Here is a 26,093-nt window from a genome sequence, read left to right as displayed (position 1 = left end):
ACAAACTCAATGAAATACCCATGTTGGCACCCTGTGGTCAATGTGGTGGTTGAAGGAGGAGATCAAGCCGCTTGGTCTTGAGCTGTGGAGATGTATGATGGCAAAGCCGGACGTCTTTCTCTGTGGCTTCATGGCGAAGTCGGTTGGACTGGGTCCTTATGTACAGCCGTTGTAACATGCAAATAGGGTGTAACATCTCAAGCTGTGTATGTTGAATGAATGAATATAATCAAGGGGGTACTTTTAACATCTGTCCTTATTTTATTATGAATGTGAAGTCTAACATGACCCCAAGGAAACCAAATGCAACTGGAATATTTATGCAAACAATGGCCTTGCATGCTCAACAGCATGTAGAAAAAAGCATAAAAGTATTTTGTTGGATATGCCAAAAAAAAAAAAAAAAAATTTAAAGGTTAAGATGCCTTGGTGTGCACCCTGTTGGGTTAAAATTTGATCTCTGAGGTGAGTGTTCATTAAATGTTACAAGAGAGGAAATGCAGAAGTACTCTAATGAGTAAGGACAGTAAAGGCTTATATCTGCACAAATAATGACAGAAAACTGCCTTGGGCCAAAAATGGCGGCATTTGGTGGCCAAGTGGAAAGAGCCACTTTAATGCCAAGACACAGCTGGGGCAACAACACATCCAAACAAAAGCGCAAGGTGCCAGGACAGGGCTACAATAGTCATGTCCCATTTGTCTGCGAAAAAAGACCCAAAATAAATATGATACAACAGAGCTGTGAAAAGCACACGTTTGGCCCTCTTCCAAAACTCCACAGGATACTCCTTTTCCCCCGGTCATCTTGAAGATGACTAAGAGAGGGGTATGCCGAGTCTGAAGCTCTTCCACCCTACATGGCAATCATTGACGGCGATTCCAAATAGTCCAGGGAAACACAAACTCTACATGGTTAGATGGTTCTATATGTTTAATCTCTTGGTAAATATACAATGTTCATGAAATTAATTATAGCTTCTTCAGGGATATCGGGTGTTGGATCTCAAGAGCCTGCAGTTAACGCTTGGACGCGTAAGCTATACTATAGAGAGACACAACAAGTTCTGTCTTGTCGCAGTCATTCATTTTCAGCCTTTATGGCTACGTGTGGGACACCATTAGACCCTTTGGAGCCTCGCACAGCCAGCATCTGGTCCAAAATGACAATGTGCCTCTCTGGTTACTGCTGACTGCCAGACTCCTCAGTCCGTCCCTTTCACCCAGCAACTCTCCACAGTCCAGCTCCAGCAGTGTCCAACAAAACCTGCAATCCATGAACTCCCACTCTGTGTCAATATCAATATTCACATGCAGTTTTCTGCAGCATACAGACCTGCCCTGGGGCACCGTGACTTGTATTTCAATTAGACACTAATATAAAAAGTGCTTGGCAACATCTTGCAACTCTAAGGACCATGAACTGTCACTGACAAGGAATGAAGCTTGAGTGTGTGTGTGTGTGTGTGTGTGTGCATGTTCATGGCTGACAGAAAGAAAAGAAAGAAGAGGAAAGAGGGCGCTAAGAAGCGAGAGTGAGAGTGACTCCTGAGACATGTGGAGACGGCTGTGTTTGTTTTTACACAAGTTGTGTTATTTGGGCTGGATGTCAAGACGTCCAACGGAGTGACAGCAAACTCTGCCAAAGTAGAGCGAAAAAGGATGTGCGCTAGAAATTTCTCTGCATCTTTTCCCACTCAGCCCTCCCCCGTAGTACAACAGGATGTACAGTATTTATACATAAACAAGGAGAAACAGATTCGTATTGTCGTCCGTTGAAACTGACCCTCTCTTAACGTCGATGAAAACGAAATGCTTATGAATAGCACCTCTAGCTGAGCATCTGTGGTTTTATAATGAGATGTACAAACACAAGCATGAAGGGGCCGTGGCATTCAAGAGTACAATAAATGAAAACAAGAGACCAATTTTACATTCCCCACACACACGAGGGAAAAACGGTTAATGCAGTTTGGGGAGGATTATGATGTTTGGAGCCTCCCATTACTGTCAGACCCAAAAGTCACTACAGAAAGCTTTCCACATATTAACCAGCATTCTGCAAGTTTATCCTTTCTCCAAAAAGTGAAATATTTCCTTTAAAAGACATCTCCCAAAAATAAACAAAGCTGCTCTGCGTCTATTAACGTTAACAAGAAATGACCTTGAAAAGTATTTTCGACAAACTCCCTGTATAACCCACACTCACAAAAAAAAAAAAAAACCTATGTTCCAAAACATTGAAGAATACTTTCTGTTCTCTTTCTTCCTCCGATAAATTTTTGATGTCCTCGTGGCTCATCTATAATTCATGGCAGAGCGCAGAAAAGACGAGAGGCTCGGTCAGAAATAGCCTCCGCCGCCATTCCCGCGCGCTCCTACGAGCACGGCCCTCCCATAATGGCCTCCCTCCGGCCGTCTCTCGGTCTCTCTCACCCGCGCCTGCGGAGCCACCCGAGACGTTCCTTGCTCTGTTTACTGTTTGACTAAGCACTACTCCTCTTTAGTGGCACAACAAAGATGGCTGTGGGGCAAAGCGGCCCCTCATGTCAACACACCGGGTGCGGGGGAGGGGGAAGTTTCGCCCAATTAGGGATCGCGGGGAGGACGGCGTTAATGTTTTAATATTATTTTTTAAGTACCATCGGAGCACCGAAGCAGCGAGGGCCCGGCGTCCCTGGTGCGTTAACGTATAGACGTCCGAACTAATTAACGTCGGAAGTGTCCTCTCAGCCAAGGTCGGGCTGGGGCCCAGCGGGGTCGGCCGTCGCGTTCGGCACACACAAAGAGCTCTTGTGTGCTTACAGTACAGCTTGGCCTCCTGGAAGTTTCCAGAAAGGGTCTGTCGTGTCACCGTGCAGGACGCAAAGTTCCCCTAACCAGGTCTGAGCGCTCAAAGGAGAAGCTGCAACTAGTTACTGCGACTGCCACAAAAGCGAAAAAAAAATACCGTGTTCTGACTCTTCCACCTCATATATAGAGAGAAATAAGCTGATGGAAAAGGACTCGACAGCTCGACGTTCACGGCTGCCAAAAACAGTTACGTTACTCATGTCTTTCTCTCAAAAAATGTAGCGATGCTTATTTGCCAAGTTTCAAAACCCCTTACAGATACTATAAAAATGTTTTACTTCAAGGGGGCGCGGTGGTGCAGTGGGTTGGACCAGGTCCTGCTCTCCGGTGGGTCTGGGGTTCGAGTCCCGCTTGGGGTGCCTTGCGACGGACTGGCGTCCTGTACTGGGTGTGTCCCCTCCCCCTCCGGCCTTACGCCCTGCGTTGCCGGGTAGGCTCCGGTTCCCCGCGACCCCATTTGGGACAAGCGGTTCCGAAAATGTGTGTGTGTGTGTGTTTTACTTCAATAGTACTAATTTATAACATTTTTCTATATTTACTTCTGCTAACGGTTGTCCAAAACTGGACTAACATGTCGATGACACTCCTGCTAACGTAGAGAAAGATGGCTGAGAGAAGTTCTGACTTCAGATCATCCAAAATACATGTGGCAGCTGACAAATGCACTCACCGGTTTACAGAAACACACATTCGGGGCTCTACATGTGGAGCACTTCCGCTAATCGGCGCTGTAGAATAAACAGCCCAAGGAGCAATGATGGATGACTGACGAAGACGGATGAGTCGGAAGAGCGCTCACTGAACAGTAAATGTAGAGCCCGAACATTTACGTGCATTTATTTAGCAGACACTTTTCTCGAAAGCATCTTCCAATGAACTCTATATAGTGTTATCAGCCCACTCACCTTATTCACCGCGGTGACTTATACTGCTAAACACACAGTGCCGATACTGCATTTTCATTCACAGAAAAGCACACGGGTGTTTTTTGGAAATCTTTCTCAGCATTGTGCTTTCTTTCTTACTTCTTATTCTAATGCACTACCATTCAGGTCCATAAGCGCTAGTTCCCAAAATTTTCTTGGGAGCATGGGTTATCTCCAGTTCGTTCATTTACTGACCTCATCCCTGTGGAAATATTCAGAAACAGATGGACGTGTTGAGCAATGAACTGTGGATGATTTGCTGTCTACTGCAAACTGATTATGACTGGTAATAAGACAAAAGTATTTTGAAAAGCTCAGATTAAAAGCGACGGATTAAGACCGGGACACCGGACACTGATGGCTGGATCAGCGAAGACGCCGCGCAGGATGCGGATGGCCTGCTGGTCGTACGTACTCTTGGTGCCGTGTGGTCTAAGCCAGCACAGGAGCCAAAGTGTGATATGTCTTTGGGCCGAATACTCCTGTCTTTCCCGCTCTGCACTGGCCACGGCGACTCGAACCTTACATCGTCTGGCAGTTCAAGACACACCCTGTGAGCATAAACTTCCAACAAGCACTCTGACATCAAGTGCTAGTTCACTTTCAGTTCTGAAAAAAACTTCTCTGCCTTCTTCCTCTCCCTCCGTTCCACTCTCCCTCCCTTGCTTGTCTGTTCAAACCTTTATGCTTTATTTAGCTGAGGACAGCGGCGAGCCAGATGTGCCTAGGTTGGCAAGGGGGGAGGGACGGGCACGTGGGGGAGTGTGGCTGTGGGGGAGGATGCCAGCTAAAGCTGGACTAAATTCAGGGCGTGGACTAAGGTGACAACAGGCAAAAACTGCAAAAACACAGAAAGTGCATTGGCGACGAACGGGCTTTCGCGATGCATTCGCATACAATCTCACACATACGTGCTCATGCACGCATGCACACACGCGCGCACGCTGCATGCCCCATGTACCAACCTGCAGGAGGAGCTCTCCCTCAGGCAGCCAGTGGTCCACCAGTCCCGCGGCTGTGCCATCGTCACGACTGCTGGAGCCAGCCCTTGCCTCTTTTCCAGGGTGGCTTTTCAGGGCGACTGAAAAACGAAGGAAGAGGGCGGTCGTCAGTAACGCCTTACTGATTCACCACTGCCGATTCACACAGCATGCTGTAGTGCTTCAAGTACGCAGAGCGCGCTCGACGAGCCCCGGCTCATTAACGGCCCATCGAGGTGGTACTCAAAGACCAACGCGGTTTCCTAACTCGGTCAAATCGTAATCGCAAAGGGTCACTTCATTATCTAGGTGCCGCTCCTTGCCTCCCTGCAGGCAGCCAGGCACTCTCGGCTGGCCCCGCACGCTCTGCAAATGGCACTAAAGGGCCGTCTCCGGGTGCCCGGGGGCCGCCCTGTGTTATTTCTAAGTGCTACTGATGTGTTTGCAAACGCTCATTATGAGCGAACGGTGAGCCAGTGAGGCAGAGAAGATGAACTCGCAGAGAAAGGAGTAGAGCAGAGGCAGAAAAACCAGGAAGAGAGACGGAGAGCGAGCGAAAGAGATGGGGGGGGGGGGGGGCGGGGGGGCGAGACGAGCCTTTGCCACAATCGTCAGGCAGCTCGGAAGGTTTTGGCCCAGGAAGTGATGCTGCTTTAACACAAATCTGTCATTTAAAATAGACTCAAAGTCCAAACTAGAGCCGCATTAGCGAAAGCCAGAGCTCGCGCACGTGAACGCTCTCCGCTCTACCGTGGTGTATCAGTGTATCAGCACAACCCAAAGGGGTGAGGCGGCGTACACTAACTCACTATAAGAAGTGCCAGTTGAACAACTCAAGGAGGATCTTATGAAAAAGGCAGGAGCCCCCCACAAATGTTGGAGGCGCACTGAGACATGAGCTGAGGTGACATTTCCTTCTGGCGTCACTATATTTGTGCTCCGTGGTCTAGCTCCTCCCCTCGCTTCCCCCCCCTCTTGCCCGTCTGTTTGGTCTGGCCTCACTGCCCAGGTTTAATCTGTGACATAATAAAGGGCTGTTATTTGTGGGAGAAGAGTAATGGCCCTTATTCCCTTAGGATGGAGAGCCCTTCTCCAGCAGCGAGGACGTGGGTTAATGGTCTAAAGACAAACCCATGGGCAGTAGGGGTGGGTGTTTGGAGAAAAGGCATCTCCATATGGGTACTGCTACACTTGTTGACAAATAAGCCCCGACAAACCCCGTGACGGTACGTCAGATGGACTGGCCCAACATTTCAGTAACTCTTGATAAATGGCCTTTCCCTACTCAGACGTATGAATAATAATATTAAACACTTTCTTCTTGCAGAATGGATCACTTAGCATAGTGTCATAGTATTATAGTGTCATCTTCAGAAAACACACGCAATATCTCCTGGGTTGAATCCCCACAGTTAAAAAGTAACGGATCGAATCCCGAACCAAGCAACGTGAGCAACCACTTGGCCTGAGTGGAGTTGGGGCCAGCTGGAACCGTATCCGGCAACACGGCGCAAGGCCGGACGCACACGCACACAGGATGAGAAGCCAGTCCACCGCAAGGTACCCCAAGCAGGGCTCGAACCCGAGCAGTGGGCACCTGGCCAAACCACCGCGCCCCCTTACTCAAATCTCTTTAGTAAAAAATGTTTGGCTCTATATTTGCTGGAAACATGCATCCATCCATAACATACAAGCAAACACAAGCTCCTAGTTTCATTACACTAACTCTGAGAAAATGAGGCCTTCTGTAGATTCACATTCATCTAGCGTGGGACCACCGCTTCATTAGACTCAGTGAAGATCAGGGGCCCTAAGGAGAAAAGAGAACAGGAGCGATCGGCCTTGGCCATTTTGCCTGAGCGGTTGCTTAATTAAGGCACAAGGCGAACTTTGTTGTGTGAACCGAAGTGGTTAGCAGTGGGTGAACTGACCAGTGAACTGAAACACAACAGGGACAGGGGCCTGGAGGACTTGCATGAGTGAGTGAGCGAGCGAGGGCTGCCTTTCCTCGTCTCGGCGAGTCAAGGACGGACACTTCTCGCTCACACGATATGTGGAAAGTGCATTAATGGGGGGGGAGGGGGAGGGGAGAGGTCACCCTGGGGTGTGACATCTCAGCAGCACCTTCATCCACTGTCAGGATTTTACAAGAGAAGTGCGTGGATGGAGGGGGTGTGGGCAGTGCTTCTTCTACTGTCCATCGAATCCACAGTCACTGCACTGCCACACTCAGTAACTGCACAGCAGCGGACTGCTGTGAGCCGTGCTGTGCTACAACCACCATGTTCGGATGCATTAAAATCAACATAAGAGAAGCCAGTGCCAGTGCTAATTTACTATTCAACAAAACAGGTCAATGTGAGGAAAGATCTGCGTGCTGTGAGCTTTCATCTGATCGTATACGAAAAAAACACACATCGCAAATGTGAAGTTAATATACGTCCATCAGACGCCAACAGCAGACATGGAGGCTGATCTGTGTTAGACAGCAGTATGGCACTGCTTACGAACCAACAAGTAAGCAGTGAACAATAAAAATTTAGAAAAAAATGCTAGAGTAAATACGCTAATGAGAAGCCTTGTGGCAAGGATTTGAACATGTTAGTATGATCTGGAGGTGGGGTGGGAAAGAGCCTTCCTGACGGCCCTATGAGTTACATAACCAGACAGGTCCTGACCTATGACCCGTTGAGCAACATCTTGACATGGTTTGCTCAGTGGACCAAGGACAAGCCTGCTGTTGTCCCTGATGTGATCTGATGGCAGGCTGCGTCAAAAAGCTGGGGGCTGGAGGGCTCCTACAATGGCAGATTTCAGGGATGGGGTGCAAAGCTAGGGATTAGGGGAGGGCTATGACTACAACAGAAGGTTAAACGAAAAGCCCGCATGATCACAGACAATACCCAGTTTTATTGATCTAATTGCATTTACATAAAGATATCATCTGATGGCAACTCGTCTCTGCTTCCCAACTGCCAAAACACTGACGCACTTACTTACACTGGCATACTCACTTTGACACACAGAGAGGGCTTCCAAACACACAATAGACCAGATGACACCATATGTCCTGCTGAACCACAGCCAGATGATTATTTAAGAGCTGGGCATGTCTGGAGATAAAAGGGTCTGAAAGCACTCTAAATCAACGGCCTGGTCAAATTCGGAATGAAATTTTCGGCGCTGGCACCATTCGCTAGGCTCTATCAACCCAGCTGGGACATCCACACTGACTTTTGAACAGTTGTTTCAGCAGTTCAGCTCACAGATGTGACACAAAAAAAGACATTTCCACACAGTATTGCTCCAACTGGAAATGATTAGGTCTTCTTAATTTGCTGTAAACAAATGCATGGCGCTGAAAACGACAACAAATGGAAGAAGAATGGGATTTACTGTTTCTTACTAAGCTTGGTGGCTTTCATCTTCTTCAAACGCATTTTAGGAGCCTTACGACATGTTTCAGAGCGCTCCATAAGACCCCGCAGTCACAGTACAAATAAGATAAAAAAGATGGGCAACAGAACTACATTTCATCCATAACTGAATTAAACATCGCCAATAAAATCTCTAAGAATTTCAAACTGAGACTCTGACATTTTAAAGACCCTTTTTGTTAATTCTGAGAAGTGTCATTTTCATAAAGCAGCTGAATTGTAATTAAACTTGAGCTACTAATAAAGCACAGTAATAACCAACAGTCAACTGCATAAATCAAAGGGTCTTTTCTTTCGGCAGTATCTTTAATTCGGAAAGTGGCCAATGAAATGAACAGCAATGAAATAAAATTAAATCAAATAACATCTAATGTAACAGCGATTAGGATACGGCGGCTTATTGAATGATGAGTATGGACAGTGCAGCACCTTATTCAGCCGAAGCAACTCTTCACTATTGTCCACCGTTCGTCCGTCGCCAGCACTCATCACTGTTTTGTAGAGGGAAATCCACTGCTGAAGTGTAGCTGAATGTGTTCTAAGTGTAACTTTGTTCATGTTGACTCTTAGGTTATTTACCATCCGGCTCTAATATAAAACTAGGAGACGTCTTTACACTGTTCAAAAGTTACATTCAACATTGAATGAGAGTGGAAGGTAAATAGGATCACAAAATTTACATTATAATATTTGTCCTAGATGAACATTTGTTGCAATACTACTCTAGGCGCATCCTTTATAGCAAATGGAATTACATAATTCACCAAAATGAAAAACCTCCAAAAAACATCTGTGTACTGCTATTGCTGAAGTTCACACTCACTAGTTCACAAGACATGTGCGATTAGTGTATTAATAAAAATAATATCCATCCATCCATATTAACCGTTTGCCCTGGTCAGGGTCACAGTGACCGGAGGTTCTCCTTGAATCATTGGCTGGAAGCCTGAGGAGGGGTACACCTTGGATGGGATTCCAGTCCATTGCAGGGTAGTTACATGTACACACACAAACATACACACTCACCCATCCACACACTGTTGGCAACTGAGTTCCACCAATCCACCTGAAGAGCATGTCTTTGGACTGTGGGAGGAAACCAGAGCACCTGGGTGTGCATACAAAACTCCAGGCAATGAACTTGTGATTAACAGCTCGGGTGTGAGGCAGAATATATTTCTAAAACCCATCTGCTGCCCTGGTGCCATGCCCTCAACAACTTGGGGCCTAGCAGCCCCTCTAAGAACTAAAGCGTATGTGAATGGACTGTTTCGGACTGATCAGCATAACAGGGTGGTGTTATACCATTTCTGTGTAATAGAGGGTTATTTTAGCAAAGGATTGTTTATAGCCCCTGCCTTTGCTTTTGTTTTGGGAGTGTGTTTTCTTATGTGTGTAGTTCTTCCTACTTGGGGTTTCCTCAACCATTACCTCATGCACAAGTAATGTGATCACTGCCAGAGGACTGCATTGAGGAAGGTATATTTATCTAATAGCTGCTGTTGAAGGTTTTATTTTTCCTCCAAAAGTTTTGTTATGGATGCAGCCAACAAAAATAATCCTGTAAATAATACAGTCTGTGACTATAATTTAATAACAAACTGTATTTTATGACTATAACTAGACTCTTATTAAAATGTCAACCATCATAGTTTATAAGGGTCATTTGATGCGGATAACTGTGTTTTTAATTGTGTTTACATTACATTTCATTACATTAATGGTGTTTACATGTTCAACTGTAATTCTAGAGATGAATGATTGGCACTCTGCTGCCAGGCATTTAACCTTAAAAATACGGAGGAATCGCTTACAGTGTATGTACTGTTTTTGTATTCCTAGCACCATGTCATTACTGTAAACCACATATGGAATTCCACAAAAAAACACTTAGTCACAAAAAGGAGTACAGTACACTGAAAGTCCATGTAACTAAATACATTATTGTATAAGGCAAATGGAAATGCAAATAAAAGGTTTGTATATATTGCTATCATGGCAGAGGCAAAATTTGTTGATTTGCTTTTGTTTAGCAGTTTACCATAACTGGGAGACAAATAATCATCTTATGCGTGTACATAATTGTACATAATCATCGGATGCAAGCAGATAATGTGAAACAGTAGTGATCTGGACGATGGTGGGATGGCAGAATTGTGAAATGACAATACCCTAGAAGGCCTAAACCTAGCACCACTGAGTTTCAGAACCACATGCTCTCCCAGAGACAAGATCTATTTGACTAAGAAGCCATTCTCCCCACCTGTTGTCAATAATACCCTACAGGGGGTAAGGTGGGGTACACCCTGGTTGGGATTCCAGGTAGTTCATAAAGTCAAGGTTGTTTAGAATAAGGCAATGCTAAAGACCAAGTCCTACTTCTCTGCTGTCAGCCAGCTCCTCTGCCTTACCTGTCCAGTGTCCATTTGGGTGCCTTCACCTGCACATTATTATGACGATATTGCAGGGCAGTTGGGAGGTAACACAATAAAGTGAAAAGTTCTTACATGCTGGAAAAGGCCTTTTCACCTGTACTGCCGTTTATAGAGTTTGCAAAATCCAAAAATTAACAGATAAAATAAGAATTTCATAATAACTAACTGTTACGATGGACAAAACACAACATTACAAATCAATAGGTTGAGCACAAAGAATGTTCAGAGAAGCATTTTATTTAGGTTGTAGGACCCCATACTAAATGGGCGCCCCAGCTCAACATTCCCTTATAAATGGGTCTATAGCTCCTTTATGAATATAATTCAGGAGGTCATTGTCCCTTTAGTTTGACGGGTCATTGGCGTACCAGCCCGCTGGGGTGAACTGTGTTGTTAAGAGTGCTGCGTAGTAGGTCACTGCACATCATGCCTCTGAGCTCATGGACGGGAAAATGCATTGATTGGAAAAATTAATCAGAAAGATAAAACATGAAATACACATTCCTATGTGTTCTGTGTTGAAAACATGGTCTCCGCAACTTTAATCACCCTTTAAAAACAAAATATTTTAACAATTATCCACACTTACAGGTGTAGCAGGAAGAAATCAAAGAAATGTAAACACTTTAGATTATTTTATTAACTCGAAACTGCTCCATTCTTAATATTTAATGCTATATTGCTCTAGTATTACAGCAGTTCCAGTAATAGCATTTATTCTCATTACATTGTTATAACTATTGTACTGCCTGGATTTATTCAAACAAAACCACTTCTATCTAGTTGCCTGCTGTTCATGAAGACCCTTTAATATGATATCAATGCAATGGACCATCAAGCTTGTCTGGATGAATGAGTCATAGAGGAGCACTGGCAGTTGAACAATAAGCTGCAATGGAAAAGGGCCTTTTCTTGTATGAAATATTAACGCCGTGGCCTATTTGTGCTATATCAAGTGCTGACTACATCATGGCAGCAGATGCTGACAACTCACAGCGCCTGAGGCTTCCAGGAGCAGAAAGTGGTTCTGACTGCACTGAACTGACTGGCACTGTTCTCCAGCCCACTACCCTTCAGTGGAAGGGACGTCGCGGCGACCCCCACCGAGAGATAAAAATGTTTCCACGCACACTTCTACCCGCTACCTGCAAAATGGCCCTCTTCATCTGGGAAGACACTGCAACAGCTTAAGCATTTTTTCAGCACAACCATATGGAGTCTGGATCAAGAGCAAGACGGACTTCTACTGTTGGCAGTCATTCATTGCTACCTGTACAGCGTGGCTCACCAGCACAAAGTTAGTCTATATGCTGAAGTTCACTGCTAAGTATGGCTTTCCATTCTTGCAGTTCACGTTCTAGGAAAAAGACTTTGGGATGAAGGCTTAAGAATGGCTACACAGGATGGATGTTATCTGCCATGCCCTCTTCCGCCCTCCACCTTAAATCACATTACGAGGTGCTTTAGAGGAGAAGTTAATTAAGTAAACCTGACAAAAGCAGTGACCCAGAAAATCTGACCACTCAAAAGGGGACTCACCAGGGGCTCTTTATTGCTTAAGTATGTAGTAATGATTATGCATTAACACTGTGCATTCAGGGTAGAACCAATGAGCTGCAAGGAGATTCTGGAACATTCTGGGTACCGCAGTAATGGTCACTGCAAACTATGACAGCCATCAGGGTTCCCCTGTCACTGTCCTTAGCTGGTAACTCCCTGCTTAACGATTTAGTCTAGGTCACAGACTTACAAGCCTCCACATCCTGCAATGCTGATCTTTGGGAGCAAACTATGACGATCTTCAACACTTTCTGAAGAAAGATCTGCTTTTGCAATGCCTGAAATAGCAGGTCTAACATTTGTGGGCTGTCAGCGAAGGAACTGTGTTCATGAGATTAATTTGAAGGAAATGCAAAAATGAACAAAGGAAAGTTCTGAAATGTCCAGTCTTATTCTTATTTTCACTTATTTCATAGGGTAGCCAGGACCTAACTCTTTAGGCAAATGGACAAAACGGTGTAACCCTGCCTGACATACAACAATGTAAATTAAGGAATTTTAATGCATGCCAATAACTAAAATTGTAATAAAATAAAGTAAGATCATATTTCTGAAAGGTATGCTTAAAGATCTAGCCACACCTTAGTTGTGCAAGTGCAACATTTTTATATCCTCACTTTTGCTCTGAATTGATGATATTGCTAGTTGTGTATAAATAAATTTTACTTATTCGTGAAGAGAACATCTTTGCTTTATGTTATTAATCAAGTTATGAATCCATCGGCATCTTCGTACCTCAGGTCCTTCTACACCTCTCTGAATACCTACAAATAAGCCTTGCGTACACAGGTGTCACAACTTGAACATACACACATTGGTGGAGACTGTACACTTGATACAGTTTTGAAGAGGACTCCCCTCCTGCATACTGCAGTGTGCTTTGCCCTTCACTCATTGGGCAGGGTATGTCTCCAAACAGGAAGCGGTAAAGGGTCACCCATCCAAAAACTGTGCAAGGGAAGCACTGTCCAGTTCCCTTTAATTTGAACATCAAGTGTTAGATTTACCAACGGAACAAGGAGGAAGGAAACTCTTATGAAGAAACACATACGAAATATCCATCAGTGTCACAAGGGAAATGGTGTTCGTCCCTTTGTCCTCGCTGACCCCACATTGTGAACGGTGTTTAGTCTGAAAGGAAAGGGACACAAGACAATTCTGATCCGCCACTGTGTGAGTCTTTACTCCAAATGTCTATGTGTACCACACAGTTTGTACTTTCATGTGCTTTGATTCAATTTTCCATATGCTCCTATTTAAGCAACTACACAAAACAGTTCATGGCACCTGATTTGTCCACCACAGGCAGTCATACATGCGTTCTTTTTTCAAATTCTCTTTCTTGGTCTTGAAAGGTTTCACATTCCACTTCCTATGGCTTTATTTCTGTAGTTGTATGGAAACAGTTTCCAGCACACAAATTAATCTGTTTTCTGTGCAACCCAATCTGCAGCCATCTGAAAGCATCCTTTTCACTGCTCAAGCTCAATGTAAACTCTCTCTGCTTAACCTTGTCTGACAAAAACAATTCAACAGAACACATCAAAACAAGGGAAAAAGCAAATAAATAATTCTTTGAAAGTGTTTACCGCTTCCTGAAGTCCATTCATATTTCCTCCAAAAAGAAAACACTAAATAATAAATGCATGCAAAAATACTTACGTACAAAGTACTCTGTTAAGAACAAACGGCTAGACATGCAGTGACACAGCTGCCTTACTGCCTGGCCATCAAAGAAAAACTGCTTTAAAACAACAAATGCAAAGAGTTATTGAGGCTTGCAAGCACACAATTTAACTTTGAGACGTTAGATTTCATGTAAGAGAAGAGACATCAATGCAATTTGCTGGAAAGGTGGTCTTTGAGAGCTTTCAACTCATGAGCCCTATGACGGACAAGAATTTTTTTTACAGCAGCAGGTAACACTATGAATTATGAGAGTAAAAATACAGATAATCAATTCAAACAGCTGTTTAAGTTGGCTTATACGAAAGTTTCCTGTTGTTTAAAATATATTTGCTATTATTTATGCACACTGCCTTATTCAAATAAACACCCCGGATGATACATGACTTTAAGAAAAAAATATTTAAAAAAAGGAACAGACATGACTAATATGTAGAGTTTCAAGACCTGATGTACAAATTATTTGCTCACAATATAAAATATTCACGGAAAAGTCGAGGAACTTCTAGATGACAAAACTTGTGATCCTAGATCATTTTAATGCAACTGAAGTATTCCTATGAAACCTGAAAGTAGAGAAAGGAGCAATTACAGTTTAGATGGGAGTAACGCTGGAAAAGACAAGATCACATTCAGAGACAATGCTGTTCTACTAGTGACAAGACCATTTTGCCAACACTGGCCAACTGTCAAATTCTGGAGCTTTAGAACTGATTAGCTGATGGGTCAAACTTGTAATTTAATTATTGACCTAGCTAGGACCCTGTGGCCAACATGCCCTGTCAGCAAACAGAAATCTTTTCAACATCCTCCAGGATTACTCTAATCTCATTCTACATTTATGGTTTGAAAAGTACAAAGAGCCTGGGTCCTGAGAACAACAGTGTTTCTGCTGTACTCGTACTGTTTGATTATGTGAATGCTTATACAGTGTGAAAGACTGTTGAAAAATGAAATAGGCCAGCAGAGTTCAAATGCACTTTTGTCCATTTTAAGAACTGAAGTTGGTAACAGTCTCACAGGGATTATTAACGTCACTATTTGTTCCTTGTATAAACAAGGAAATATCACTAAAGACATTCCAGTCCAGGCCATGTGTCTTCAGAAAAACCATCTGGATACAATGGCTCCACCTGGCCCCCCCTAAAGTCCTCACATCTCAGATAATGAAACCTCTTAAACACATGTTATGCTGAATCTTCAAGCAGCTAATGTTTAAACAGCAACCACAGGAACGTCCCATAAGGGGCTTATGTCAAGGAGGGCCAAGATAGAGAGCAGACAGGATGACGGGTAGATTCCCCACAATAAGCACTGCTAAGGCGTACAGATGGCTGCCTAGTTTAATATACCTTATTTATTGACTGTCTTGTCTAGAATTAACCTTATTTCATTTTTCTGGAACTGCTATAAAACCACATCATGTCCACTAAATTGCACTGTAAATTATGTTTTTGCAGAAAATAATTCCATGACAGCTACAATATGGCACAACGAGTGGCATTCAACACGGCACAATAACAGCCAAGGGAAAGTGATCCTGATTATTCTTCAACATGCTAGCTAATGGTACCTTTTCAGTTGTTGGGCATTAGTGTTACCTTCAAAACTGCACTAGAGCAACTTCTTGCTTCTTTTAGGCTTTTGATTGAGCTCTCTCACCTCTCATCTAAACCCCAGAAACCCTACATTTCAGGCCCCTGTGTAACCTAAAGTTACAGGAACAGAAAAAAAAGGCTCAGCAGCTCTGTGAATTGTTCAACAAACACATAAAACAAAGATCCCTAAGCCAGAACCCTTTGGAATGACAGCTGTCTGTGTGCAACCTGGGTTTCGCAGAGACAAAAAGAAAATGGGGTTAGTGGATTTAGAAAAAGAGGCATCAATATGTGCATTATTTAACAGAAACACAACACTACCATCTGCATTCACTGTTTATTATTGCTTATTGCAATAGCTACACTCCAGTCTGGGACAGTCATATGAGGCCTGGTCACCTGCGTGCCTTCTGTCACAGTGCAAGGGTCTGGATGAAAAGCACTTGGAGGACGATCTAGTGACCACTGACTGAGCTAAAAGAGAAGCATGTCACAGCACAGACCTATGGATTTTTTCCTCTTGACTTGACAGTCATGTTACTGAACAGTAATTATTAGGGAAAAACATCAATATGCACTTGATTAAAGCAAATGTGTTTATACCCAACCCCAGAGCCAGACAACAACACAAGCCATTACATGAATTAAAGAACTAAAACATGGCAGCACTGAACACCTGCTCTGAATATTATTGTTACTACTAACGCACTGTAAATAACAAGAAAAATGACACATAAAACAGGCAGAAACTGAAGGAAATGTCCGAGTTTAGGTAGAAAAGCTAGTTTACAGTTCGGTTACAATAATCTTCTCTTTTGGAATCCCAAGTGGAAAAGGGAGAGGCTGATGAGAAAACCTGGGTACAGCGTTGAACAAACTAACACCAAAGAATCACGCGTCTCCATCCAGATCTCTCCTGCTGGTGTAATATGCTATTGCACTGCTCTGTTTCTCACTTTGGAGAAAAACGTGTGTAAAATGAATACATGTAAATGTAAGTAGCAAGCCTCACCCTGCAGCTCAACACTTGTGCAGTCGATGAGCAATGAGAAGCCTCAGCAATGAAGAAGGCAAGTAAGACTTTTCTGGTGAGCGCAACATGAATGAAGTTTGTTCCTTAGAGGTAAAACAAAACATATTAAAGGGCTTCAAGTCCACATGTTATGGGAACATGTAAACAGAACTAATGTATACTCTACTCTGGCCAAATCTTACTCTTCTATTTGATGTGAAACAGCATCAAAGCTGTAGTTTGTCCGTCACAACTGGCAAAAGAACAGCTGAAAAGTCATTCCACATGTGATCGGGTTTGAAATGCAGTAGTGCTTAACACACTCTGCCACATACAGACAGACCACTTTTCTGGCCATCAACAGAAATCAAGTAAAAAAAAAGAATAAACCCTAAAGTATTAATGATTACTAATAACAGTGCAATGCCGGCAGAGGGAATGTTTTCTTTCTCTGAATAGAACTGTACCCCTGTTTTTGTCTGTGAGAAACTGGTTAATAAGCCCTGATACTGAGCATGAGGGTGCAGAGGTCGACCAGAAACAGCAACACTCTTGTTAAATAAAGCTATAACAAAAGGAAAATTATGTACAGGGCATCAAAGGACCCTTTCTGTCAGGATCAAAGTGAAAACAGTGAAATTCCAAGCATAGCCTATCATGTTCAGTAAAGAGCACTTTCCCATAGGTCTCCAACACACTGGAAGTAAGCGGTAATTATAGACAACAAAGTATTATGATGGCAAAGATCAAATACTTGAACATATATGGCCTGAGTAAAAGCATGTGGTCTAAAGAGAGAATGCTGGAAATATAGTTTTTTTTTTCCCAGTGCATCTGAGACCCTTTCCTTCAATCTGTTTTATTTCCCAGAATCGCAGTTGTCTTTTCACTGCTGACGGCAAAAGTTCTGAGCATCCTTGCAGATCAAAGTGCTGGAGAAACACCGTAAAAACACCCAAATTGGCCCCTGTGCTTAAGCCCACACCAGAGCCGCTACAAACCACACAGCACTCCACTGACACAGGAAAGCAGAAACAAGCCAGCTGGAACAACTCTGTGTATTTAGCACTAATGGGAACGAATATTATTTATGCTGTAGCTGTTAGATCTGTTTTAAGTTGTTATTACAGAATTGTATCATTTTGTCAGTATGATGAAAAATACACACACACACACACACACACACACACACACACACACACACACACACACACACATTTTCAGAACCGCTCGTCCCATACGGGGTCACGGGGAACCGGAGCCAACCCGGCAACACAGGGCGTAAGGCCGGAAGGGGAGGGGACACACCCAGGACGGGACGCCAGTCCGTCGCAAGGCACCCCAAGCGGGACTCGAACCCCAGACCCACCGGACAGCAGGACTGCAGTCCAACCCACTGCGCCACCGCTCCCCCTATGATGAAAAATAATGCTCGAGAAATCGTTTTCTTCAGCTCCACTGTGGCAATCTATTTCCATTAGAGCCATCCATTTGATAGTATACATACTGAACATTAGAGAAAAACAGGAAGTATTGTGTGTGGGGCAGCAGGTTCTGTAGCGGTTACATCTGTCACTGTACACTCAAAGTATACGGCTTCAAATCCCACCCCTTGCTGCACTACCCTTGATAAAGGTACTAACCCTGAATTGCTCCAGTTCAAGTACATTTTCTCCATATATTTCTTCTGCCAACCCACAGTGCTACTGTTCAGGTGTCCTGGTGACTCCAAACTGCTTGTTCTCTGGGTCTTTGACATCGAACCTATGACACAAATGAGGTCAGACACAAACCTGTAACCAGAAGGCTGTCGATTCATATCTACTCTTGAATAAACCACAATTGCTCCAGTAAAACACTGACATATAAACAGTTAAAATCATTTTTGAAAAGTACATAAAAGCACGAACCAAACAACAAAATAAAAAAGCATTCCAGCAGATCAAACATACACTTATTTTTAAAGTCCACACAGCAGTGCATCATGGAACTTTTACAGCAGCATGTGGTAACCACCACCACAATACAAGGTCCACAATGCACTGCTGTATCCTGCACCCCTGCTGCTGTGGTTTTCCCATGGCTCTGCTTGTCACCATGCCACTGTACATGTGTCATATGCCACAGAAGAACCCAGCCAAGTGGAAATGAAGGGGTTTGAGCACAAGTATGAAAACATCTTTAGCATTGCTGTGGACACACAGCCAGCAATAACAACTTGGAAGGGATTAGTGAAATACAAGCCCAGCAACAAACCAACGGCTTTCTTTTAATGCCTGGCAAAACATTCAAATGGAGGAACTCGGATCAGAGCGCAGCCTTACAATACTGAGTGATTTTTACTGTTAGACGAAATACATTAAAGCTTCTAAAATTGAAAACACTGATTTTATGGAAGAAGAAAAGAACAAATGCAGTCATTTATGGAAAGTAAAAATATATATATATTTTACTAGTTTGTTTTTAGTGCCTGTTTCACTCTTAATGTCTTTTAATCTTAATGTCTTGACAATGTATGCAAGTGTTTCCTGAAGCCCTCGCTCTCTTACAGAATGGCCAGCCTCTCAAAATAGCTGTATTACAAACACTTGCAGAACAGCACATCTGGACAATGAGACAAATAAGCAAACAGGGAAAAAAAAGGCTGTTAAATCAAAAAGCGACATCTGTATTATTCTGACCAAAGCATAGATTAAACCAACAGACCAGAAGGCAACCTGTTCTCCTTCAATCTGTTGTGATTGCTTCATGTTGTCCCTGTGTGGTCTGTCTCTGTTCTATACTGTAGTATTTACTGAAGTATTGCAGTAACATGTACAAGACAGCAATCCCACGTGACAAGCAAGCACAGAACTGGGCCTGAGAGGAGGTGCTGTTTCCACTGATTTTAATGAGCAGTAATTGGATCTTTATGTTCAGAAAATGTTTGACATACAATGATAGATGATTCTTGGCCTCTAAAGCTGTGCATCTGCAGATCTTACTTTGAAGACAGTTCCATCCCCTTTGTCCAACTCCAAGCTCTCTGGCGAATGTTTGTGAAACACGAGCTTGCGGGAACAAAGTGGAGAAAAAAGGGTATGCTGGGTCTCCGTTACAGACTCTAGCCTCTCCCCGGCAGACATTGTCATCGTGCTCAAAGTTTACTTAAAAGCTGGCAAAGCAATTAGAGCTCATAAGCTTCCTTGGCAGAGGGCCCCTTCCTGCTTCTACTCACGCAAGACAGTCCCGCTTCGCCTTTGGGCCGCTGTCTAATAACGGTGGCTAATTTCCTCATACAGGCGAAAGACAGGGCTGGGCCTGGCCAAGATAAACGAGGCCATTGTGAAAATGTGAGAAGCCTGTAGCTGGGGCGAGAGGGGGAAGGGGGATTTGTCTAACGATGGCGCATACCAACAGCGCTCTGGCCCTGTGCCAAGCCCCTCTCAGCTGCGGCCACTTATGCAACGCGCCCTTTTGAACGCCAAAACAGTGGTATGCCCTGGCTGAACAAGACGTTAAAGCAGGCCCGTGCTGAGGGGACCACTGCTTTCTCTGCTTGTTTGCTTCATTCTGGCCTTCTGTGCTCTAAAAGTGGCTTCGAGGTGCAGGGACCGTCCGGGGAGTTTGGCACCACTCAAGCCTTGGTCACAGTGCACCATGTGGGGAATTCATGGCACAAGCGCTAAAACTGGTGTTGGACATGGCGGGAACTTGTTACAAGGGAACAGCACGGAGCTGGAAGTAGTGCTTGCTCCTAACAGCAGCTGAGGTCCAAACACAGGCCGCACTGTGTCTGCAAAATGGAGCACTGTCGCTTTAAATGGCATCTGACCAATGGGACTCAGGCAGCGTGTGAGAAAGCCCAGCTCCCCATGGTTAGGGAGCTCCCACTGTTGACAAATTGAATCATGTTCCCCTTCTCTGTTGGCAGCCTTTTTTAAATCTCAATAAATTCCAGCTGAAATGTACATTTCTTTAGGGCTGGTGTTGATAGGAGAGACCTTTTCATGAATTGAATAACATTTCACTTAACTAATAAGGAGGCACATTACTTATGACAACACAATGTTTGAGATGTCACAGAACCAGTTAAACAGGCCATATAGTTAAACATATAGGAACATATACACACACCCTTATATATACTTAAATACTGTATTATTATTTATAGAAGAACCCTGAGCAGATGGAGAGAAAATGTTCCATTTAAACAAAGCTTGTTTCACAGAGGTTCAAAAGTTCATTGCTGCTGACCCAGTACCCTCAACAACCCCTACTGGCTTGTCTTTTGACTTTTTTTTCAAAGGAATATCAGCCCTCCATAAGTGGATTAAATTAATTTATTTCAGAGATGTTTAAAAAACCTTTCATCCTTAAATGCAAATTTCAAGCAGACTGCCTTGTGTTGCATGTGGGATATGAACACATGATGGCACTGGGGGCTCCAGTCACAAAAGAAGGACAGCCATAAAAATAACAAGCCAGTCATTCTGTGATTCAGTGCAAACGGATGTGACTAACTCTGCTTGTTAGGTAAACTACAGTAAATGAGGCTGGACTGGGAGCTCTCACAGGTCCATAGGAGTGCACTTTGTGTTGTCTTTGTGGACGGTGTTTAGGAGCGGGCTGTTGTGTTAGCGAGAAACATCGAACCTTTGGGCACTGCTGGCCTCCCCTGAGAAGCAGAGGAGTGGTCGCCTCCTCCTGCTTCTCTTCCTTCTCCTCATCCTCCTCACTTTCAGCACAGAAGGCTGAGTGCTGTGGCCTGGGCAAATGATGCAGAATTGACCTACTCTGACTTGAAAAAGGGGGACACAGAAGGACCAAATGCACATACGCAGACATACAGGCGTGCGTGTGTTCGTGTGTGTGGGGCTGTTTTACTCCCCGGACGTATTTATTCCCAGACGTATCGCGGAACCAAACCTCATGGCCACAAAGCTGGTGACAAGTGAATCGGTCATGCAGCGGGATGGGAAATTCCAACCACTGCTGCAGCAGGAGTCCATGGAGGCTTCGGCATGGAACTCATAAAAGACACCTTGTTCTGCTCCATGGCCTCTGGGTTCACAAGCGTGGAGACACACTTAATTCACAAAATCACACAAAAGCACACAGCTTGGTTATCAGTGATATCACATCCTCCAGATGACTTGTGGCCTTGTCAAGACACCAGTAGCATTGTTAAAAGCAACGGATAACACTGCATTGAAGGATCTGCACTTGTGATCAAAATGCTGCTTGCGAAACATTAAGAGAGGAGACTGGAGAAAACTACTCTATTTGGACTGATTATTACAATATGCATAGCACTCCAAGCTATGAAAGTAACTCCTAAGCAGCTAATCGCAAGTAGTAAATGTTACTCCTCGATGTGGAAAATCGCGCGATCAACGGTAAATCAATCATAGTAAAAGTTACACAGCATTTAATCATCATTTTACAGCAAAAATGAATAACAGTTCCACAATATATTCCATGCTATAGCCGGTCCTTGTATTGTTCCAATGCTATTCAAAAACTGAGTGTAGCTGAGACACAGAAAAAGACGTAGACAAGATTGCAAGAGAGAGAGATATTTCTCCAAACTGACTTGTGACTCTGCCATAAGCTTTTCAGACAAGGGTTGGAAACCCAGCAAGACAGAACACATCAAGTACAAGTTGTCAGTGAAAAGAAGACAACAAATTTAAGTTTAAATTATGTTTTTTTTTCCACTTCATGGCACCTCTGCCATACTTCACTGGCACACCACACTGTTTAATGAGACTCACACACACACACATTTTCAGAACCACTTGTCCCATATGGGGTCACGGGGAACCGGAGCCTACCCGGTAACACAGGGCGTAAGGCCGGAGAGGGAGGGAACACACCCAGGACGGGACGCCAGTCCGTCGCAAGGCACCCCAAACGGGACTCAAACCCCAGACCCACCGGAAAGCAGGACTGTGGTCCAACCCACTGCGCCACCGCACCCCCTTAATGAGACTCTTTCTCCTCTAACTAGACAGCAGTTTTCAGCAGGGCTGGTACACATGCCCACTGTCGATGAGTTTCTGGCCTTACACAGAAATAGTTTTGGATTTTTCATTAATCCAAACACAGCACTTAAAAAGAAATGTATTAGAATTTTGGTATCTCACCTAAAATACCATGAAGGCCTTCATTATTTCTTCCCTATTGTTGCAGTTTTGCCTCTCTTGTAAGCCCTGGTCTAGCTAACTGCAGGTGTTGTGTGCTCCTGCCGATGCTCTGTCATAAAGGAAGTGATCAACAGCCCTTCCTTGAACTATCTTCAAACGATGTTGCTCTCCACAGATCTGCCTTTTTGCACATTCTCAATTTTGCCCATGAACCTGAAGGACAGAGCAAAAGAATGTGAGAATATCACCCTAGAATTAGACATCTGGCCTCCAGCACTGGGCAGAGGTTCAGAGGTTTTTGTTTAGTTTTATAGGCTGATGATCTGAAGTTCAAGTCCCAGCTCTGAACCTAGAGTGGGGAAGTGAACTCACTGCACAGTCACCAAAAATTAATGTAGATGTACGTTAAGGCTACTGTTTGCAGGGACTTCATTTGTACCTGAGAGTTCAGCATTCCATAACATGCAGGGTACAGCTGAATAAGGCAATATGGCTGAAGAGAATGAAAAATGCCATAGCGTTCAAAGCTGTTCAGAATCATAGAAATCATCCTGTTTTGGCTGTAATCGCCTGCTTACAACAATATATCTTACGGTTGTACATGTCACTATTGCTCCTACAAATTAACCAATCGAGTTTGTATGTGGGGTTCATTTACATACTTCTTTAATTTGCTACAGCAAAAAAGACATGGGAGGGAAATAAGATCCTGAGCCCAAGATCAAACCAGACATGGTAATTGGAACCACATTCTGAGCACACTGGGAATGTACATGTGAACTGCATTTATTCGGCAGCTTCAGCAACAATTAGAGTACCTGTTAAAATAAAGCACTGGTCTAATGGCTTGAAAGGGTGTTCAGATTATCCAAATGTTTGCCTCCTGACTGTTAAACACTTATACTTACCATATCGTATAAACAACTTGGCCAGACTTTGTCGCCTGTAGGGAGGCAGGATTGAACACTATTGAAGATGCTGTCCAGAAGACACTATCCAGTTCTACACACAGACCGCATCCCATGCTATTATGCTGCAACTGGTAGTCTATCCCCTTTGGGTCTCTCTCTCTCTCTATAAACACAAAAACCCTCCAAACTGCTTCTGCCTTCATGAAATAGCAAAATGATGCATTCACATTCTTTAAAAAAATTCTAAAATTGAAAAAAGATATGCAACATAAATATCCCTTGAGTATAACTTGTTAAGAGGGGGTGTGATGGTGCAGTGGGTTTGACTGGATCCTGCTCTCTGGTGGGCGTGGGGTTCGAGTCCTGCTTGGGGTGCCTTGTGATGGACTGGCATCCCATCCTGGGTGTGCCCCCTCCCTCTCCCCCTCCCGCCCTGCGCTCTGTGCTGCCAGGTTAGGCTCCAGTTCACCACAACCTCGCTTGGGACAAGTGATTTCAGACTGTGTGTGTTTGTATGTATATATGTATGTTTACCTCAATATTGAGACTGATGTCTTTCAGAAGAAACCACAGCATTTCTAAATAAACTTCTCTGGTGAGAATTTTGATTTTGGTAAAATTTTGCATTTTCTTTTTGGCAGATTTGCACAATCTCTCTAAAGTTGCCTGACAAACTTTTTCACAGTTCTTCATTAGGGTTCAGAACAGCTCAGAACTGTGTCTAGTCTACTCACACTCCTGTCTACCCAGAAGCTGCTTCACTACCTCCAGAGATACATTTCTGAGTCCATCTTATCAGAAACACTGTCTTCCTGTCCCCAAAAACTGAAGGAATCCTTTAAAGTTCTCATCTCAGGCCTTTCTTCTTCTTCTTCTTCTTCTTCTTCTTCTTCTTCTTCTTATTATTATTATTATTAGATAGAAGAGTTTATGGAAATCTTCCAACAATTTTAAAAGCTGGTGAAAAAGCAGTGAAAAATCAGTACTTAACTTTGTTACTGACAAGAATGTTTGATTTCTGATAAGCAGTTCAATGGCACTTCCATGGGGTACTGAAGATAGCCAAAGCAGCTGCAGTAGTGAAAATGATGCAGATGTTAATAAGGAAGCAGACAAGAGGAAGTGTAGCAGGTTGTGTTTCTCGTCAGGACTGGGCAGTATGTGTGCTTTGCTAGTTATGCTACTTCCTATCACTGAGTGACTCGCTCTGGGCCTCCAGGCTTTGCTGTGTTTCCCACGTCCTTGTAGCGCTTGGATCAGTGGTGCACTTTTCTTTCCAAATGCAGAGACTCTGGAGGAAAGAAAGAGTGTGAGAGAACACGTCTCTGTCTAAGCTGCACTAAACCCAGAGGAGGCCAATGACCTGTTGGGAAATCTGGATGGTGTGGACTTGAGAGGATCACAGAAATCAGCTGCCCCTACAAGTAGCTTATTTTCTCGGAAGTGCTCATCTTCAGACATGGGACAGTTATCTTTCTGTGCCTCATCCAGATCCAGCAGGTAAACGCTTAGGTGTCACAATCATAGCTGAACTGAGTCACATTGCTATGTGAAGGGCAGCAGGTGGTGGAGTGGTTGGAGCTGCAGCCTTTCACTCAAAGAACCAGGCTGCTACAGGACCCTTGAGCAAGGTACTTACCCTGAATTGATATACTAAAAAGTATTCTGCTGTATAAATGGGTAAATCACTGGAAGTAGTTAAATTTTGTTAGTCACTTTAGGGGAAAGTCTCAGCTAAATAAATGTAAATGTGTGTGACAAAAGTCCACACAGTAAAGGGTACACAGGAGAATCACAGATGCCTGTTAAACATGTCCAGTTTGTGCTGTTTATACAAGTACTGGTGTACCGCATCAGAGGCATCATCGGCAAGGGACCCACAAAGCTCAGCTTTGAATTTATGAAGTAGGTGAGCCATGCTTTTGCATCATGTGGACAGAATGGAGCATGCCTCAATGAAACTGCTTCACGACCCAATGGCACAGCAGCTGCACTAACACAGCCAGGCAGTAGTCAATCAGGAATGTATCTGAGTCAGCCAATGGCTCTACTGCCCTGGTGCTGGACCACTTAAGAGCCACCTGGCTGCGAGTGGAACTCCCTTTGGAGAAGGGAAGTTCGCCTGGCCAGTTTTTCCAGTTGCATGACCTATCTGAGGCCACATCCGTTCCATTATCACTATCTTGGAATGTCCTGATGTAATACAGCTGTTGTTGTCTGTCCAATAACCATGGCATTTTAAATGGAACAATTACAAAACTTAGCGTTCACTCAGAGTTCTATCTTCCCCACGTACATCTGGGATACAATACAGCAATTTAAAATGAAAAACCTTAGGCAATTTTAATATTACCTATAAATGATACAAACCAGCAGCAAAGACATACATAAAGGATACACTTCTGAGTGGATATAAATCCCAGTCATCCCAAAAGATGAAAACTTGGTAACTACAGTGATGCTGCCAGTTGTGATGTGTGACACTGTGTCCATATCCACTCACAGTGATTTAGCTATTGATACAGCAGGGTAATTTGTACTTTATCCATTCAGGGTAAGTAGTCTAA

General features: G+C 43.8%; 1 protein-coding gene across 1 annotated transcript in view; it reads right to left on the bottom strand.

The window, feature by feature from the left end:
- LOC108924212 (aryl hydrocarbon receptor-like) overlaps positions 1–26,093 on the bottom strand; it is a 55,012-nt gene that overhangs the window by 20,562 nt on the left and 8,357 nt on the right. Inside the window, exon 3 of the mRNA XM_018735432.2 lies at positions 4,745–4,860. Within this exon, the coding sequence (XP_018590948.1) occupies positions 4,745–4,860 (116 nt within the window). The remainder of the gene's footprint in view (positions 1–4,744; positions 4,861–26,093) is intronic.

The sequence above is a fragment of the Scleropages formosus genome, chromosome 21, assembly GCF_900964775.1.
Source record: "Scleropages formosus chromosome 21, fSclFor1.1, whole genome shotgun sequence".
NCBI lineage: Eukaryota > Metazoa > Chordata > Actinopteri > Osteoglossiformes > Osteoglossidae > Scleropages > Scleropages formosus.
Note: the sequence above shows the minus strand (reverse complement) of the source record. Positions and strands in the feature narration are given on the sequence as shown.